At 45.7% G+C, this 18,420-nt stretch overlaps 1 protein-coding gene and 1 non-coding gene across 4 annotated transcripts in view; both read right to left on the reverse strand.

Moving 5' to 3' along the window:
- The window catches only part of LOC119400053 (dehydrogenase/reductase SDR family member 4), a 107,191-nt gene extending 92,480 nt beyond the window's left edge, over positions 1 to 14,711 (reverse strand). Inside the window, exon 1 of one of the 3 annotated variants that reach the window (XM_037666972.2) lies at positions 14,359 to 14,711. In XM_037666972.2, coding sequence (XP_037522900.1) covers positions 14,359 to 14,540 — 182 coding nt within the window. In that variant the 5' untranslated portion in view covers positions 14,541 to 14,711. The remainder of the gene's footprint in view (positions 1 to 14,358) is intronic. The other 2 variants (XM_037666973.2, XM_037666971.2) reach the window with 2 other exon arrangements.
- Trnah-gug (transfer RNA histidin (anticodon GUG)) lies at positions 10,724 to 10,797 on the reverse strand. The gene has a single exon. It is a non-coding gene; the product is annotated as a tRNA-His (tRNA).
- Positions 14,712 to 18,420: the final 3,709 nt, after the last annotated feature.

The following is an 18,420-nucleotide window of genomic DNA, read 5'->3' on the forward strand; positions in this document are numbered from 1 at the left end:
GCACGCCATTGTACTTGTACTTGGACTTCGATGCACGGTTAAAAGAACATCAGGTGATTGAATTCAACCCGTAGTACAATGCCACTACGGCGTGTTTCTGAAAAATTCTGCGGCTTTGGCATGTAAAGGGGGGGGGGGGGGGGTGTATGATTTGTTATCGCATAAAAGACAGAAATATTCAACATGTTTACAGCAAAGCACCTACACACGGAATTTAGAGCGAAAGCGCTACACAAGAGTGTGGGCAAAACGTCTGCTGACTGAGCATTAAAAAAACAAAGGCACTCATACACAAATGGCGAAACCGGTGTGCGACCTCCGCAAGGGGAGAGGTTAACCGGTCAGTAACCTTGCTCCATTCGAGCCGCTGTCTGTGGCGCCGAAGTTATCTCGAAGGAGCGCCCGAAGGAGACGACTGCTGGTGTTTTATTTTTACCACGCGTCAAGGAAGCATTTTCTCTATACTGCGACCCCCCCATGTCACGCCTAAGATAAGCCCAGCTCATGAAAGAACGCACAGGCCATACCAGGGTCTTTCAATGCATCGGAATGTCCGCCGCGTCGGAACAGTGGTTACGGTCGCGGGTTCGATCCCGGCCGCGGCGGTCGCATTTCGATGGAGTGAATGAATGCACATGAGTGAATGAGTGGGTAAATTAGTGAGTGAGTGAGTGAGTGAGTGAGTGAGTGAGTGAGTGAGTGAGTGAGTGAGTGAGTGAGTGAGTGAGTGAGTGAGTGAGTGAGTGAGTGAGTGAGTGAGTGAGTGAGTGAGTGAGTGAGTGAGTGAGTGAGTGAGTGAGTGAGTGAGTGAGTGAGTGAGTGAGTGAGTGAGTGAGTGAGTGAGTGAGTGAGTGAGTGAGTGAGTGAGTGAGTGAGTGGTCGAGCGGCTGTCGGTCCCGCTGCAACAGTCCTGTGCCAACAATGCACCACACAGAGCGTGGCAACAAAATACACCGTCTCACTGTTTCGACGACGAAGTGATCCCACCTCGAAGCGACTAGACAAGGTCGATACTCCAGTGTGCACTCAACCCGCAAGGACACACGGGGGCCGAAGGACCTTCCTCTACAAGCCCGCCGCGTGTGTTACGTATCAAGGCGTTTTGTGACGCGCACGCGCCACGTTTCGACGTGCTTGCACCGCACCGTGAAGGGCATTCCGCCTAAACTTTTTCTTTTTTTTTTTTTTTGCCCTTGTGTCTTCTGCTCACTGTCTCAAAGTATGCGCTGGGCAATGCGTCGTTGACCGCTTAGGGATGCAGCCTTCGTACAATCTGATTGGAATACCACTTGAGATTTTGAGAGTTAGCGCATCGTATTTAGATTGGATAGCTGCGCTTGAAGCGTATACGTACGGTATACCAGGGCCGTTGTTGCTAGATCAAAAAGAGAAAGAGTCACAGTTTCGCCGCAAGGGCGAAGCAATGAATGCGATAGCAGTAATAACTGTTGGATTTACACCCAAAAACTACGATATGATTATGAAGGACGCCATATAGTGGAGGCCTCCGGAAGTTTTGACCACCTGGTGTTCTTTAACTTTCAACAAATTAAGTAAACGGGCCCCTAGCATATTGACTCCATCGAGGTGCGGCCGCCGCGGCCGGGATATGCGATAGCAACAAATTGGAATATTATACGAAATAAGGCTAGCAGGTAACTTCTTGATGATCCGATCTCGCGTAACTCTACAAAACGCTGGCATAAGGGAGTACAGCCGCTCCAGTAAGCGAAGAGGATTTCATGCTGTCCGTCGCCTCGGCGTGAAGTTGACAGTGACAGCACAGCTCGTACAAGGGTATGAGTCGTCTACCGATGTCTGTCGAGTGTCCGACTCCGCGGTGGAGCAGCGGTTACGGCGCTCGGATGCTGACCCGAAGGTCGCAGGTTCGATCCCGGCCGCGGCGGTCGCGTTTCGATGGAGGCGAAATGCTAGAGGCCCGTGTGCTGCGCGATGTCAGTGCACGTTAAAGAACACCAGATGGTCTAAACTTCCGGAGCCCTCCATATACGGCATGCATCATAATCATATCGTGGCTTTGACACGTAAAACCCGAAGTATTGTTGCTGTATTTTTTGTTGAAATAGCGCGCGCAACCACGCCTTCTTGATCGACGTTCGCACTTTCTGCCCAAGCAACGCATTTCATTCGCCTGCCGTATTTCGCTCAAAGATACGAACAACCTCGTAAGCATCCCTCGTGACGCACCTCTTTTTTACGACATCTAGAGCGCCAGTTTTCTCCTCGAAATTTCGACGCTGTAAACGTGTCAGGAAAAAAAAACACCAACGAAACGTACAACGGAAGACAAAGGAACGTAGAACTGGAGACAAAAAGAGGAGGGGTGTGTGCAAAAGAATGTAAAAACGCTCCACACGTTAGTTAGTTTCAGGAATTAACACATGCATCTAGCGCAAGTTTCAAGCAGACCCGCCTATCAAGCTAGTCCGCATTGTGCAGCCATCCTTTGTGGCACGTGTCCTCGACGGTTTTCCTTGCACGGCGCTAATTTGAGAGGTCAGAGAGAATATGCAAATAGCGTAGGCCACGTACGCAGCACGTCGCATTCGGCAGGACGGTAATGAGCGAAAATTCAAAGCTCTTGAGCAGGCGAGGACGACAAAAAAAAACAACGAAAATAACACGGTTGATCCCTCTTTCATAGGAATCGGTATAACAAGAAAGTGTACCGTACTGTCGCGGACCGAGCGGTCGTGGGTTCGACTCCCGGCTCACATGAATCAACGCAACTTTTTATTCTGGTTTTTTTCTTCGTCTTGTGTTCATGTGCGTTTTACCGACGTCAATTCCGTGACGGAAATGACGTCAGTGAAGTCTTGGTGGACCCAACATAAAACACTTTGGTGTTAAATATTTGAGCCAAGCCTAATCCTTGACTTAGGTGCGTGGTAGTGCCACTCGCACGTCGGCGGTTCGTGCGCCTTGGCGTATTCCTTGGATTAACTTCGTGTTTCGTCGCACTGTCAAAGAGAATCCCTGAGGCCACGTAAAAAAAGGGCGTGGTTGAGGTCTGATCCGCCAGGGGCCGTAACGACCCCAGCCACTCACAAGAAAATCGCCTGCACTTTCAATGAACACTTCAATCAATTGTCCTTAATTATCGTGAAAGTTAATTGGCCCTTAAGCAAACGTATGCTCTAATATCATTTGTATCCAATATAACTTCAAGTTGAACCAGAACCTTCGATTTCGTACCAGTTTTATTTTGGGCAAGACGTGTTTTTCTGAATACTCCGTAAACCAGAAGTAAGTGCTCGACCGGAAGTGCTCGGACGAGAAACAAAAGTGTCACTCGGTGGTCGTGCCACTGGAAGAGGAGAACACAGAGCGCGAGCTTTAACAAAAACTTCGTTGGGAAGCCGTAACAGACTATGTGAGATGTGACCAGGTCTTAGTCTATACCGTAACATAAGACACGCACAAGGCAACACTTGCTCACGAAGCGGTTTAAAACTTGTAACAGACTACGAGCGGAAGGCAACGCTAACGATCTGAGATACGAAACTAACCGTGAGCACAATACGCAGCATACTAGACACAATTACCGCGCAAGGACTTTCCACGGGCTAGATCTGTATCATATATAGGGACGGCGTCACGTCTCCTTGACGATACTTTAATATGTACAGCGACGGTGCGCGCAAGAAACAACCAAATATACGTGTACAAACAGGAAATACAAGAGGCGCCTTGAAGGACGAAGGCGTTCAAGGAGAGCGTAGTTTCGGTTGCGATAAACCCGACAGCTCGGACATGAGTCGTCAAACACGAAGCAGAAAACACTAATACGCGCCGTACGCTTCGGTGTAGATACGCTGCTTGCGTAAAAATTGAGTCTCTTAATGGATTTAAGCCTTGTACAACGCATGAAATATGACAGGAGCTAGGGCACTCAGTAGTAGTATTCAGCGTCCATAATTAACCAGCAAACGTCAGTCTTGACGTACTCACCACGGAATTAAAGGCCCCATTCCCTATAAAGGTTTAAACCCGATATGTTACACGCGGTTCTCGAAAAGCATCAACAACTATGGTACAAATTCGTGTTCTCTGTACAGCAACACCGAGCAGTCTCTCCGAAACAATGTTTTTTTTTTGTTTTTTGTTTTTTTTTTGTCGCTCTATAACATGTATGCGCCCCGCCACGGTGGTCTAGTGGTTACGACGCTCGACTGCTGACCCGAAGGTCGCGGGATTGAATCCCGGCCACGACGGCTGCACTTTCGATGGAGGCGAAAATGTTCCTAGATTTAGGTGCACGTTAAAGAACGACAGGTGGTCGAAATTTCCGGAGCCCTCCCCTACGATGTCTCTCATAATTATATCGTGGTTTTGGGACGTTAAACCCCAGATATTATTATTATTTCATGTGTGCGTCGTTCGACAGTACAATTGAACAACACAGCAAAAAAGTAAGGCACTTCGTTTATTTTGTTGTTTTCGAACCGGCTGATGTATTTTCCTTTCCTGCATTCTTCGCAGCATTCCAGGCATGACACGTGAGGAGGAAAAGGATTACTGTAATACAGTTTACGGCGCTTGAGGAGGAACTGTGAGAAGGTAACTAACAAAAAGAACTTAACGCACGTTCCTTATACACATGCAGGTAAAAACAAGCAAAAAAGATTCCTATCCCATACTCGGGAGCACTTCTGCTATTCGTCTATATTTTGTCCACGTTTCGTCTGCTTTTCAAGCAGGGTTCCAGGTTTGGCTACTTTACGCCAAATTGGCTACTTTTTTCAGGCTGCTGGCGGGAATTTTGCCTGGCTACTTTGTGGCTACTTTTGGTACAGCTTGGCTATTTTAAAGACTGAATAGAAATGTGTGTAGCTTTTAATATGCAGGCATTTAGCAAATATTCAGTTCACCGGCCGTACGACCGCGGCTCTTCAAATCATTTTCAAGCTCGTCCATCGTCATCGCCAATGCGACGCGGGCCCTTTCATTTCACTCAAAGGATGCCAAAGTTTGCATGTTGGCAGCTACAGTTGGGATGGGAGTTACGGGATTTACAAGTGGAAGCTATGAGGGTGTGAAACCAGTCGCCGATTTCAGAACGAAGATATAAAACTACACAGAGATACGTCCGGCAAAAACCCTATGGTGCGATTTGCAGAGAGATCAATGAAGCTCTTTCTCCGGCCGATACCAAGCGTAGATGCCAAGCGAGTTTTTTTACCGACAACCCTGACCAAAATTGACCGTAGAAATAGGATAATGATCTGCTAGTCTCAATTCAAATGGTAATGCTGTAACTGCGACTCGGGAACCTGACCAGTTTCCCGCTTTGATATCCTTCCAGAAATGATTGCCAAAATTTACGCAGATGTTTACACCTGAACTGCAGCTGTGATTGGAAATGTGCGACAATATTCAAGCGTGTTGTGGACATTCAGTCATACAACATCTTAATCAAAGCGCTGACAGCTTTCGTCATTTATAACCGTTCCACGAGATTTTTTGTATGTTCATAAACTTACTAAAAGCAGCTTTGGCTATAATAATACGCTTAGAATACCAAGATAAAAGCATATTTAACGTTCGTCCATTACGTGTATACTTCGATGGCTACATTTCTCCTTCTGACCAAAGTTGGCTACTTTTCTGGCTACTTTTTCGAGATTTCTTGGCTACTTTTACATTTCAGACCTGGCAAACGCGTCTTCAACTGTATGTCGTGTACATTTCGTTTACTTTATGACTGCATGCAGTCTGCCATCGGTATACATTACGTCTGTTCGATGACCGTACGCAGTGAGGGAAGCGACATTTTGCTTTTTGGATCAGATTCTGGAGCTGAAAAAATGCTGCTTTGGAGCAGCAATCAGTGTTTTTGGAGCTGATGGCAAGATATTCTGTGCAACTCCTGGAGTTTAAAGCACCATTGAAGCATTTCATAAACATTAATATTTATTAATAAACGTATTGCACATACAATAGTCAGTGCTAATTTCAAGAAACATAAGTAAATGGATGGTCACTGAACACTAAGGAAAATGAGCTATATATTTAAAATGCCAGTACTTGTGGCAGAATTTATATAAAAGCGATAAAGCTGAACACCAAATTATAAAAGTAACCACAATCACTTATGACCATCACCAAAGAAGCAGTTTGTAAATCGTACGAGATCAAAGCAATCTGTTATTTTCATACTTCACCAAAATAGCCTGCACTGAAAATTAAAAAAAAACCAACTCAATGAGCTAGCTATGCACTTAAAATGCCTGTTCTTGTGGCATAAATGAGGTCAAAGCTGACAAAGTGATAAATGTAAGTCACACATCACATTTGTAACAACGGCAGTTATTAATCAGTATGACATTGAACTAATCTCGCACACATTTCCCCAAAATAGTCTGCTTGTCAGGTACAAATATACTGCTAAATGAGATATATATTGACAATGCTAGTATGCAGCTAGTATACATGCGGCGTACTAGGATGATAGTATACAGCTTGTTTTTGGTTTTGTTTAGGCTCGCTGGATGATCACACGGTTAAAGTTCATTGTTTTCAGCTTCCCAGTGCCATTTCGGAGCAGGTTCGGAGCAGTTGCTAACAAAAATTACAGTTTGGAGCAGCATAGAGCAGCACTTCTCTTTTGGAGCAGTTTAGAGCAATTCGAGCAGCACTTCCATCACTGCCGTACGCTATTTGCTAATCGTCAAAGCTTCCCCTGCTTTTCGACAACATTTCGACAGTAGGTCTGTACTGTCTACATTTAGTCGTATTTAGTCTGTATTCAGTATGCATTACATTTAGATCGTTATGTCGTCGACTGCTGCCGAAGAGCAGTCGAGCAGAGGTGCACGTCGTCTGCAATCTCGTCTGTTCGTCGTCTGCTATTTTCCTCCATTAATCACCTTGCGGTGTCTGCGGTGCTTTTTCTTTTTAATTTACGGTTTATTACCCACAACAGCACACTAGCTGGCTCTTTGCATGCAGCCAAAACTTCCCGGGGAGGAATTTCGCGTCGAAGCACCACACGCAATGCACTACAGGCGATTTGCGTAGAAAAAGAAGGCAACAAAAACGAAAAAGAGACGATAAAAAATGCGCGTACGAAAGTAATAAAAGCGAATGCGAAACTGCGAAAGCCATTCGTTCGGCGTCGTTGCATCGCGATGTTCCTCCCCTTCCACAAAGCGTACTTACACTTTCAAGGACGTCTTTCAAAGCGTTGCATAAGAAAAGAAAACGGCATGGTTATGGCAGAGTTGTTTTCTGATTGCCCACCGCCCGAAGCAATCGATGCAGCTACGATCGTAATCACCCCTGAAGGCTACACTTTGGGACGTTTTGCTCAAGGGCTTTTATGCGAGGTGCGCGTGCCTAAGATCGTATAGGGCCTGCACAAGGCTTGCGCAACGCCGGAACGACAGTCGGGGGTGTTTAGAATTCGGATACGAAATACGAAATCAGACATACCGAACTGATGAACATGTAACACGTTTGCAACGAGGACCATACCATGCAGGAAGTGATTGTATGATTACGGCGGATACAATAGTGCGCGAGCGCTTGTAAATGGTCACGTGAGCGGTTTACGAAACTGGCGCCGTGACATACGCGGCTGTCACACCCTAATGTCATTCGGGAGAGGAAAAAAATTTAATAGCGGCTAACTTCCCCTAAGGGAACTAAATGTCACGCGCGTCAAGCAATTCCGTGCCACGCGCTGGCAACATTATCCAACGTATTATCCAGCACTAGGTAAGAGTGAGCCAACATTAAGTCGACACAAGCCGACACCAACATAATTTGTGGAGTTTTACGTGCCAAAGCAAGGCAGGGATTATGAGGCACACCGCATAGTGGAATGCTCCGGAAATTTCGACAGTCTGGTGTTCTTTAACGTGCACCGACACCGCACGGTACCCGGGCCTCAAGCATTTTGCCTCCACCGGAACCGCCGCGGCCAGAATCGAACCCGCGACCTTCGGCGCAGTATCCGAGGACCGTAATCACTGTAGCACCGGGGCAGACACAAGCCAATACGCTCGCGAATGTACACTAACTGAAGCCAACACTAGGCAAGTTAGTGTACAGTCATGAGCAATATGAGATAGAACACCAAATTCGCGTTTAAACAGCGATCTCTTGTGATGTACCGGTATGAATGGTATACTGTCTTGGATTGCAAGAGATACCTTTCCGCTTGAGAATTTACTGTTGCGAACACTTTTGCACTTACAAACTGTGTTTAGCCGCTATGACCCTTAAAAAGCTAATTACAGTGTTCCCGGTCATATTGTTTACGACTGTACATTCGCCGGTGCTAGCTGAACCCTAGGTAATTATGCCGTCATTGTGCGTGCAGAGGCCTGCCACTTTCTAAAGTAAGGTAACGGCTTGCAAATGTAGATTTCTTTGTTTCAAGATTAATGAAGATTTTATCTTGAGGATCGTCTAAATTATAAGTTTAAACGATAGTATTTATAGCCTAATTTAGTTCAATTGTGTTTTAGTCCCCATTTCTTTTCTTGAAAATTGTTTTATTTTCCTTCAGGTTAATACAAAAGCTCCTTCTGAAATCCCACCTGAATATATGGTGCTTCGTACTGAGGGAAAAAAATAAGAAATAATGTCCGGGCGTTCTAGCCAACATGAAGGAAATACTGGCACGTGTTTCCTTACAGACTCTATTGTCTTTCGAATCTTTTATGCATGTTTGCCAAGTACACAGCGTCAAAAAAGCACAGTTGTGTCTTAACACGCACGCGCAAGCACGTATTCTTGCACAAGTGTATAAGGTTTTCCTTGCCGTATTTCGTAAGCCGCGATGAAAACGACTGCGCAGAACGTGTTGGCTTTTAAGTTATGCAGTCATGACGCGTGAACGGCACTGCCGCATTAATTAGGCCTATACACTTGCGCTATCATATCGAAAGCCTGGCACTCCCAAGGTCACACCGCCTTCAAAAGACTGCATCGGTAGACTGGAAAGAGAACTAAGACATGCCTTTACAACGCGGCAGAGTCTGTTTGCTCCTCTACTGCTACAGGTCACGTGACCTGACCAGAAGCGTCGCGTGTGACGTTGTTGGTAGAGTGGCATGTTCGACCCTGGGCTCCGGCAGTAGTGAGGCTGCACAATAGGGAAAACCGCGAAGCAACACGTCGTAGGTTAATGCCCTCCACTTACACGGGCAAACCAATGACACTGGCAAAGCAGTGATACTTATATATGCAAGGGCAGGCACAACCTTTGCCCTTTCGTTCAAATTGTGACGGCAGTGGTGTGACGTCAAACGTGACGCTACCTTCTCAGGCCACGTGACTTCGAGCTGTTCAGCTGCAAGTGCACTCGCCCATACAAAACTCTCTAGGCTATTTGTAGGCTACAGGACATTTAAGTGAGTCTCTATAGGCTAGTGTAGACTACAGACCATTAAAGTGAGTCTCTCTAGGCTATAGTGCAGACTACAGACCTTTTAAGTGAGTCTCTTTAGGCTAGTATAGACTACCTTTTAAGCGAGAGTCTCTAAGCTATTGTAGGCTGCAGATTACTTAAGTGTATAGGCTACAGACCATTCAAGTGACCCTCTCTAGGCTAGTGTAGGATACAGACAATTTAAGTAAGAGTCTCTCTAAACTATTGTAGGCTGCAGACCATTTAAGTGAGTCTCTCTAGGCTAGCGTAGAATACAGACAATTTAAGTGAGAGTCGCCATGCTAGTGCAGGCACAGACAATTTAGGTGAGAGTCGCTAGGCTGTGTAGGCTACAGACAATTTAAGTGAGCCTCGACAGAATATAAGCAGATTCTGGGCTGCTGAAAGACAAGCCAAGACCGTATACAAGCCTAAACGATAGGACACAAAAATAACTTACTGGCTTTACGCTATAATGCAGCCGTGTATATAAGATATAGACCATTTAGGTTCCAGTCCAAAGGCGATGTCATTTACCACAACAATCTGGATTGCCAAGACAGATGCGAAAGGTCCTAGACGCCGCAGCTACACGTTAGAAACTAGGGGTTGTTCAGACCATCTGTACCATTTCAGTTTCAGTCGAAGGGCGATGGCATTTAGAAGATCATGGAGCAACAGCTGTGAGAAATGCGAAAGTACCGTAGAAGATGCAGTGCGAGATCAGATAGAGAGCTTGTACAGGATTTACGTTATCGTCTAGATCCGTGTGCAGACCATATAGACCTTATCTGTTTCTGAGTGAGGACGACGACACGTTAGAGGCACTCGAATGACAAAGGCAACGTTAGAGGCCGTATAAAAGACGCGAGCCGGATATTGGCGAAAGAAGTACGGAAACGTATTCTTTTTTTTCACGTCAGGTCTTTTAAACTCGACAACCGATACAGCGTTAAAAATTCTATTCACATAGATTTTATTTATTTATTTATTTATTTATTTATTTATTTATTTATTTATTTATTTATTTATTTATTTATTTATTTACTTATTTATACCTCAGTGGCCTCAGATGAGGCATTGTGTAAGGGGGGCAGTACAAAAAGTGAGCATCCGTAACATTCTGATTACACAACATACATGAACAGCAGTATAGACCAGATGACATAGTAAGCAGAAGTGTAATACTAAACAGATTAAGTAGTTAATGCAGCAGTGGTAATAAGAAAGGGAAAATAGACAATCACCCAATTGTAGCATGAAGCCGCAAGGAAATCCATACGGATTTCTCAGAAACAAAGCCTCTAAATCGCCGAAAAATTCGTCCTGGTCCGGGGTTCGAACCCGGGACCAACGCCTTCACGGGGCGGTCGCTCTACCAATTGAGCTAACCAGGAAGCTAGCAATTGACAGCGCGAGGGCGAATTCATCGACAACTCGAAGCAACTGGACACATATTGAAAATCAGTTCTGCGGAATCCCGCAAGGTGGCGAAAGAGTTAAGAAAGGGAAAATAGACAACCACCCATTTGTAGCACAAAGCCGCAAGGAAATCCAAACGGATTTCTCAGAAATAAAGCCTCTAAGTCGCCGAAAAATTAGAGGCTTTATTTCTGAGAAATCCGTATGCATTTCCTGGTGGCTTCATGCTACAATTGGGTGGTAGTCTATTTTCCCTTTCTTAACCTTTCCGCCGCCTTGCGGGATTCCGCAGAACTGATTTTCAGCAGTGGTAATAAAACGACACTAGTAAAGATGTCGCACATAATAAGTGAATAATCACATGAGATGTTTTCTATCGAGTCGTGTAAACCAGCAAACGTAATTCCTAAAAGGAACTAGCCTTAATCTACAATGCATCAGCAAAATATTACCCTGCACGTAGATCGTAGTCTATATTCAATGTTGTTCAAGAGCAACCATTCGAACAGCGGTGTTTGCATGCAGGTTCATTTCGTTTGTGGTATTATTATCCGGAGTAACCACGATCATTACGAGGCAAGTCGTAGGGGAGGGCTCCGGAAATTTTAACCATCTGGTGTTCTTTAACGTGCACTGACATCGCACAGTACACACGGGCCTCCATAGCATTTCGCCTCCACCAAAATGCGACCGCCGCGGCCGGGATCTAACTTGCATCCTTCGGGTCAACGGCCAAACATCGCAGCTACTGTACCACAGCGGCAGAATATTTCGCTTACAAGTTGAAACCTACGCCAGACAGGTACTTCCATAGTTTAACTAAAGTCCGTGGTCAATGAAGTCGTCATATTAGAAGGTTAAACTACGGAACGCAAATTCGGTACGGGACACAGAAGTGCGCACACAGCATAGGACAAGCGCTGCACAAGCAACACAGGACAAGAAGGTTAGTTTATGTTAAGAGGCTGCCTTATGTGCACTGTCGGTCAGCCCGATTATCCGCAAGGTGTCTGTGCAAACTTATTTAGTTTTCAATCTCTAACCGCCAAACTGATATCGGTTGTGTAACAAAATACACTACGGCGCTTTCGCACCACAATGCGACTGGAAACTTGGTAAACGTTTTCGATCTCAAATTGTCAAACCGATATCGGTTGCATAACAAGGTCGATAAAATCGCACACGGCGTCGCTACAAAGATCTCAAAATGCGATGCTTCTCTCATTTCTTTTTCTAATCCGGTGAGTACACGGTTATCGGTTTGCCTTGCGCGCAAAGCGGACTCCGACGAAACACGAAGGAAAAATGCAAAACAGGCCAAGTTCAGTTTAAGCGAGCTGACAAAGCGCTGGGGGCATTTGCGTGACGCACGAGAAAATAGCCGTTCAAGATTGCATCCCTTAGCGAGCAAGCTGCTCGCCCTGTTTTGCCTGTCGCGTACGGATGCAGCATTTCATGTCGTCTGCTTCGCCCAAAGTATCAGTCTTACTTAATGTCGCCTGTTTTACTTAACGTCGTCTGCTTCGCCGAAGGTAATCCGTTTTACCCCGTCACCCGTTTCACTTGGCGTCGTTTGCATCCGTCTTACCTAAAGTCACCTGTTTTACCTAGGGCCGCCTGCTTTCCAGAAAGTAATTGGCTTTACCTAAAGTCACCCAGCTGTTTAGCTTATACAGAATAACATCGTCTGCTTTGCCGAAAATACTCCATTTTACCTATTTAACGTAGTCTGCTTTGCCGAAAGTATTCCTTCTTACCTTAAGCCACCTGTTTTACCTAACGTCGTCTGCTTCGCCGAAAGTAATCCGCTTTAGTCAAAGTCAGCCGTTTTACCTGACGTCGTTGCTTCAGCGAAACTATTCCGGCTTGCCTAACGTCGCCTGCTTTACCAGAAGTGGTTGGTCATGCCCAAAGTCACCCGATTTACCTGACGTCATTTGCGTCACCGAAAGTATCCGTCTCACCTAAAGCCACCTGTTTTACCTGGCGCCGTCTGTTTTCCAGAAAGTAATTGGCTTTAGTCAAAGTGGACTCTTTAACCTGTATAACAACGTCTGCTTTGCCGAAAGTACTCTATTTTAGCCACAGTCGTCAATTTTACCTAACGTCGTCTGCTTTGACAAAGGTAATCAGTTTTACCTAACACCGTCTGCTTCGCCAAAAGTCGTCGATTCTGACGTGTCACAATCTAACTCTAACGGAAGAAACACTCAGACGTTGGAAACACTGTATAACAGCTAAAATGGCTCGAATCTTGCTATTCACATGTCCAGACGTGCAAACAACGCAGTGACGCACGCTTTGACATTGGCTTTGCTCTCTGCCGCCGTCACAAACTGCTAGGAAAATCCGCAGTTTTTCTCAACGGGTTGTAAGCTTTTATTTCGACACCGATTGTAGTAGAGAACCACAGTACCACACAGTACGCCAGAAAACAAACACCATACGATAATGACGAAAACGTTTTAGCCAAAAAGGCGCCGGGCGTGACACACGCGAGCCCGCTTTTTCACTTTCGGAACCTCTCCTCCGTAAACACACACACACACACGCCGCAAAAAAAAAAAAAGAAAAGTTACACAGCAGGGCAACGCCTACGTCAGTCAAGCGAAGTGATCCACTCCAACGGTCACGAACAAAAACGACACAAGGAGCAGCGAAATCGCACGGACCGTTGCATTCGATGACGAAATGGGAAACACGCAGTGTCACCACTCCTATAGGTGGCTTCTGAGTATGTGACGTAGTGAGTTTGTTCAGTCAACGACTGCAAAAAACAAATCCTTCAACCGTTTCTCTTCCTGTCAGCTGATCAAACAAAAACTGCCAGCCGGCAACCGAGCCGGAAACGTAGAGGGCGGTAAGAAGAGATCGGCTGACACCTGATATTTATAAAGACTACGCGGGTTTTCGCAGTACGAAAGAAACTTCGGTATGAACAACTTAATGAACTTCTTAAGGTGACACTTCGGGCTAGTTGGTACTCCACTGCACGAGAAGACAAGCTGCCGCCGGTAGGGATCGAACCTACAACCTTCGGACAACGCGTACGACGACGCAAGTAGGTTCGGCCCCCAGCAGCAGCAAGTTGTCTTTTTGTCCAACTTAAATTTCATTACGTTCATATCGCAATTACCGTGTTACAGTTAAAAGACTACAAATAATGCCCCATTACCCGCCACGGTGGTCCGGTGATTATGGTGCTCGAGTGCTGCCCCGAAGGTCGCGGGAACGAATCCCGGCAGCATTTTCAATGGAGGCGAAAATGCTAGAGGCCCCGGTAATACTTAGAACTGGGTGCACGTTGATGAATCCCAAGTGGTTATAATTTACAGAGCCCTCAACTACGGCGTCCCTCATAATCGTGTCGTCGGTTTGGGACGTAAAACTCCAACAATTATTATCACCGACCGAGCCGGCAACCTAGACGGCGATAAGATTAGATCAGTTGACGCCTGATCTAAAGACTACGCGGGTTTCGCATGCCTTCTATCGCAAGTCGTACTAACAGTAACTTCCAGAGTTCAAAGACTCACCCTTCCGTAGACGCCGTTACGATGGCAACTTTTCCAGTCAGCTTCTTCGCGCTCGAAGCGGTCGACATCGATGCTCTAGCGACGATCGGCGTCGAACTGGACGAAGAAATACGAGTCAGAGTGGAGAGCATGTGTACGGTGCCCATGTTGCGAGCTTCGTCGATCAAGTCACCGCGTATCATATAACACTCCGGGTAGCACGACTGCACGGACACTCGCTACTATCTGTCTGGCCTTTCGTTGTTTCTGCCACCGGCGTAACAGTCACGAGACCTTTTTTTGTCAAGTTCAGAGGAGAGAAAGTAGCACCCCGCCTCACCCACTCGCCTTGATCCACTCACTGGCTCGCGCGAAACAAACGCGTTTCTTGCGCGTGAGATAAGCGGCGTCAGAGAGCCTTTGACGCTCAGAGTTCTTCAATAATACCAGTTGCGAAACTCCACATTGGTCCTGTGTATCAAAATCTACACTCGCCTTTGGCCAAAATTGAGGGGTACGCCGATTGTCGCGTCATCTTTTGTGCAGAAAATAAACCAATAAACGTTTGCAACAACGCCAGCGTTGCTTGCGGTGTTGGAACGCACGCAGGGGTGCAGTGGCGGCGTTGCGGATCTTGTGTTTTGTATGATGGCGCGACAATCTGCAAGCTTCACGCGAAATCGGTCGTGGGTTTGCCCGTCTTTTGGAACGCAGTTTCGCGACTAATTTAATTGAAGAACTCTTGACGCATCGCCGTCAGCGCCGCGACAGTTTCGTGCGGAGAAACGAAGAACTGGAGAGACGGGAAAAAACCGGTTCCGGTTTTGTCTGCGCAAGCGCGGCTTGTTTGAAAAGAAGTAGTAGGTGGATTTCGTTCTACTTATCTATTAAGATGAGAAGTAAACGAATTTGCGGCAGTGACTTCGTTTTGTTATCACAGAGTGAAAGCTAAATGATACCGCCAGCACCCGTACCGTCAGGCCACTTTTGCTGACCACCATTTCTTTTTTCAATTCACTCGCAAGAAACGTTCCATGTCAACGCACACGACAACCAAAGCGATAAAGAGGGACACAAGCCGATCAAGGACAACTCTGAGCCTGCAGATACCAGTTTTCCAGACTCGGCTTCTGTGAGCACTGAGCTAGAGGCTCGCTGCAGCTTAGTGATGCTTGAGTCAGTTAGTGAGTGAGTGGAAAATGGGTGATTGATTGATTGATTGATTGATTGATTGATTGATTGATTGATTGATTGATTGATTGATTGATTGATTGATTGATTGATTGAAGTTCAACAGTGAGCGACCGGTTGATAGAAGTGATTGGATGGAGTGAGCGAGTGTACAATTTGAGTGATCGTTTGATTCTGGGGAGTAAGTTAGTGTGCAAAGCGAATGGGTGGTTGGGTGAGTGATGAGCGACTGAGTTGAGTAAGCGAGCGAGTGAGTGGACCAAGTGAATGAATGATTGATTGTTTGGGTGGAGTTACTGTGCGGGTGAGTGAGTGACTAGGTGTGCGGGTGAGTGATTGAGTGGTGTAAGCAAGTGGGTGGGTTGGTTGCTAGTGAATGAAGCAAGTCAGTGAGTAATTAGTGACTGAGTGGAGAAAGTCAGTGGGTGGACTAAGTGAGCCACAGGCCTGTAATCAGACGGGGGGGGGGGGGCCTAGGGCCCCGCCCCAGAAATTTTGGTGGAGTATGTGTTTTTACTAAAAATAAATAATAAAATAGGTGTTTTTCTCAAAAAGTCAAGGTTTTCAGCCAGTGCCCTCCCGGAAATATTCCTGGCTACGGGCCTGGTGAGCGAGTGACTGAATGTGTGGAAAGAGTGAGAGGTGTTGGGGGGTGACTGAGCGAGTTATTGAGCGAACTGAGTAACTAATTGAGTGGAGTAATTCCAGTGACTGAGCCGCCGCGGCTGAATGAGCAGGATCATGAAGTGCTTGTGGGATCATCGTCTAGAGTCTAATGGTCGGAGAAAAAGTGATAGACAATTGTATGAAAGAGTGAGTGAGTGAGTGAGTGAGTGAGTGAGTGAGTGAGTGAGTGAGTGAGTGAGTGAGTGAGTGAGTGAGTGAGTGAGTGAGTGATCGGTTACGTAACTGCCCAGGGAATTGGCATGTGTATATGTGATAGCTCTTTCGACGAACAGCTATTCGTGAGTGAGTGAGTGAGTGAGTGAGTGAGTGAGTGAGTGAGTGAGTGAGTGAGTGAGTGAGTGAGTGAGTGAGTGAGTGAGTGAGTGAGTGAGTGAGTGAGTGAGTGAGTGAGTGAGTGAGTGAGTGAGTGAGTGAGTGAGTGAGTGATCGGCTACGTAACTGCCCAGGGAATTGGCATGTGGATATGTGATAGCTCTTTCGACGAACAGCTATTCGTTCAAGTTCCATCTCACAGATGCATACTTGCGTTTGTAGTTCGTTCGCTGGGCCTCAAAACACCGTTCCAAGACCCCAATATTCTTTTTTTTTCTTCCATTAAATAGTACACCGAAAAAAAAAAGAAGTTAACATTAGAACTTAGCCACGCTGATCCTGAAGATACGAAACACGTCGGTCTTCAACACTTTCTGCCATCGTAAATATGACTTCGGTCCATAGGTCGGCAACCTCACTCGTGAGTCGACTCACTCACACTCACTCAGACTCAGGTCGAGCCGTGAGTCTGAGTCTGAATGAGTCCGGCTGAGTAATATATTGGTGAGTCTGAGCCCGAGTGAGTCCGGTTGAGAAAAATGACGCGAGTCTCAGTCCGAGTGAGCTCTAAGGGCAAAATAAATTTCATGAGTGAGTCTGAGTGAGCTCCACATTTTTTGCCGACCTATGCTTCGGTCTGAATGAATTTATTAGAATTTTTGTTGCATTCTGCAAAGCTTTATTAGTATTTCGGTTTATAATTTTTTTAATTGAGATACCCCCATTTTCCCAACTTCTGACTATAAATTATTCGTTACTTGAAGTGCATCATCCGCAGCCTGCAAGCCCTTCTTTTGGAGTACTCGACTCGTTTCTTGAACATGCCTATGCTATACCATCTGTCTTAGGCCTTACCTATTATGCATGATATTATGCCAGGGAAAGTTGACGCGGTTGATCATTTCGTCTGATCATTTCAGAAAATTAGTTCATAGCGCAGTTGTAACGAATATTGTGTTTTCATTTTCTGTTTCTGATTAAATAACTAAATAAGTGTCATGTGAGTGTTTATTTATTTATTTATTTATTTATTTATTTATTTATTTATTTATTTATTTATTTATTTATTTATTTATTTATTTATTTATTTGCAGCATGGTATGGGAAACTGAACATGGGGCTAACCGTGGGATAGCAGACGACGCTTCCCGCAGAGGTCGTCTGCTACAAAAGGCACAAACACCCTCACTTCTTTTGCCGTTCTATAAAAGCGGCCAGGCATAAGAAAAGTCACACGCGAGAGAACAATAGAATGACTGCCCTCCGTGTACGGTTTAACTACCTCTTTCCCGCCAGGAACCACCCGAGAGGCCGGGGTTTTGAAGTAAAGAACAAGAACGAAGGCATAACTTGATTGGACAAGGTTCTCAGGCGGAACAAAAGCGCGAGCAGACGACGATCGCACACACACGCCGCGCTCTCGCACTCTCAAACAAAAGCGCGGCGTTAAACAAAACAGCGTAGAAGAAAAAAGTTCAGTCGCGAACTTATTCCCCCCAAAAGTGTTGTCAAATATGATAACGAACAAACGTTTGCGCCATCTCTTTATGCATTAAAAAACTGGGAGCCCATAAAACCTGAAAAAAGTTTTAAAAACTTGGTCACTTTTGTTGTCAACAGATGGCGCCACAATAAGTACGTTCTACATATGAAGCTGTAAATTGGTTTGTGTTTTTGCAATGTGGTGTTTGTTCACTAAGGCTTTGAAATTTACGCTTTGAAAGGGCGCACATTTGGAAACTGACCGACTTTTGCGCCCTCGTTTGCCGGAATTAAAGTTACGTATAGGCCAAAAATTATGAGCAATTTTATTATTAATAGTTATTTTTTGCGCTAGAAGATAGCGCAACAATCGTGAAATGCCAAACGTGGGGTCGAAAGTGGGTAGTTTTT

Source organism: Rhipicephalus sanguineus, chromosome 7 (genome assembly GCF_013339695.2).
Source record: "Rhipicephalus sanguineus isolate Rsan-2018 chromosome 7, BIME_Rsan_1.4, whole genome shotgun sequence".
NCBI lineage: Eukaryota > Metazoa > Arthropoda > Arachnida > Ixodida > Ixodidae > Rhipicephalus > Rhipicephalus sanguineus.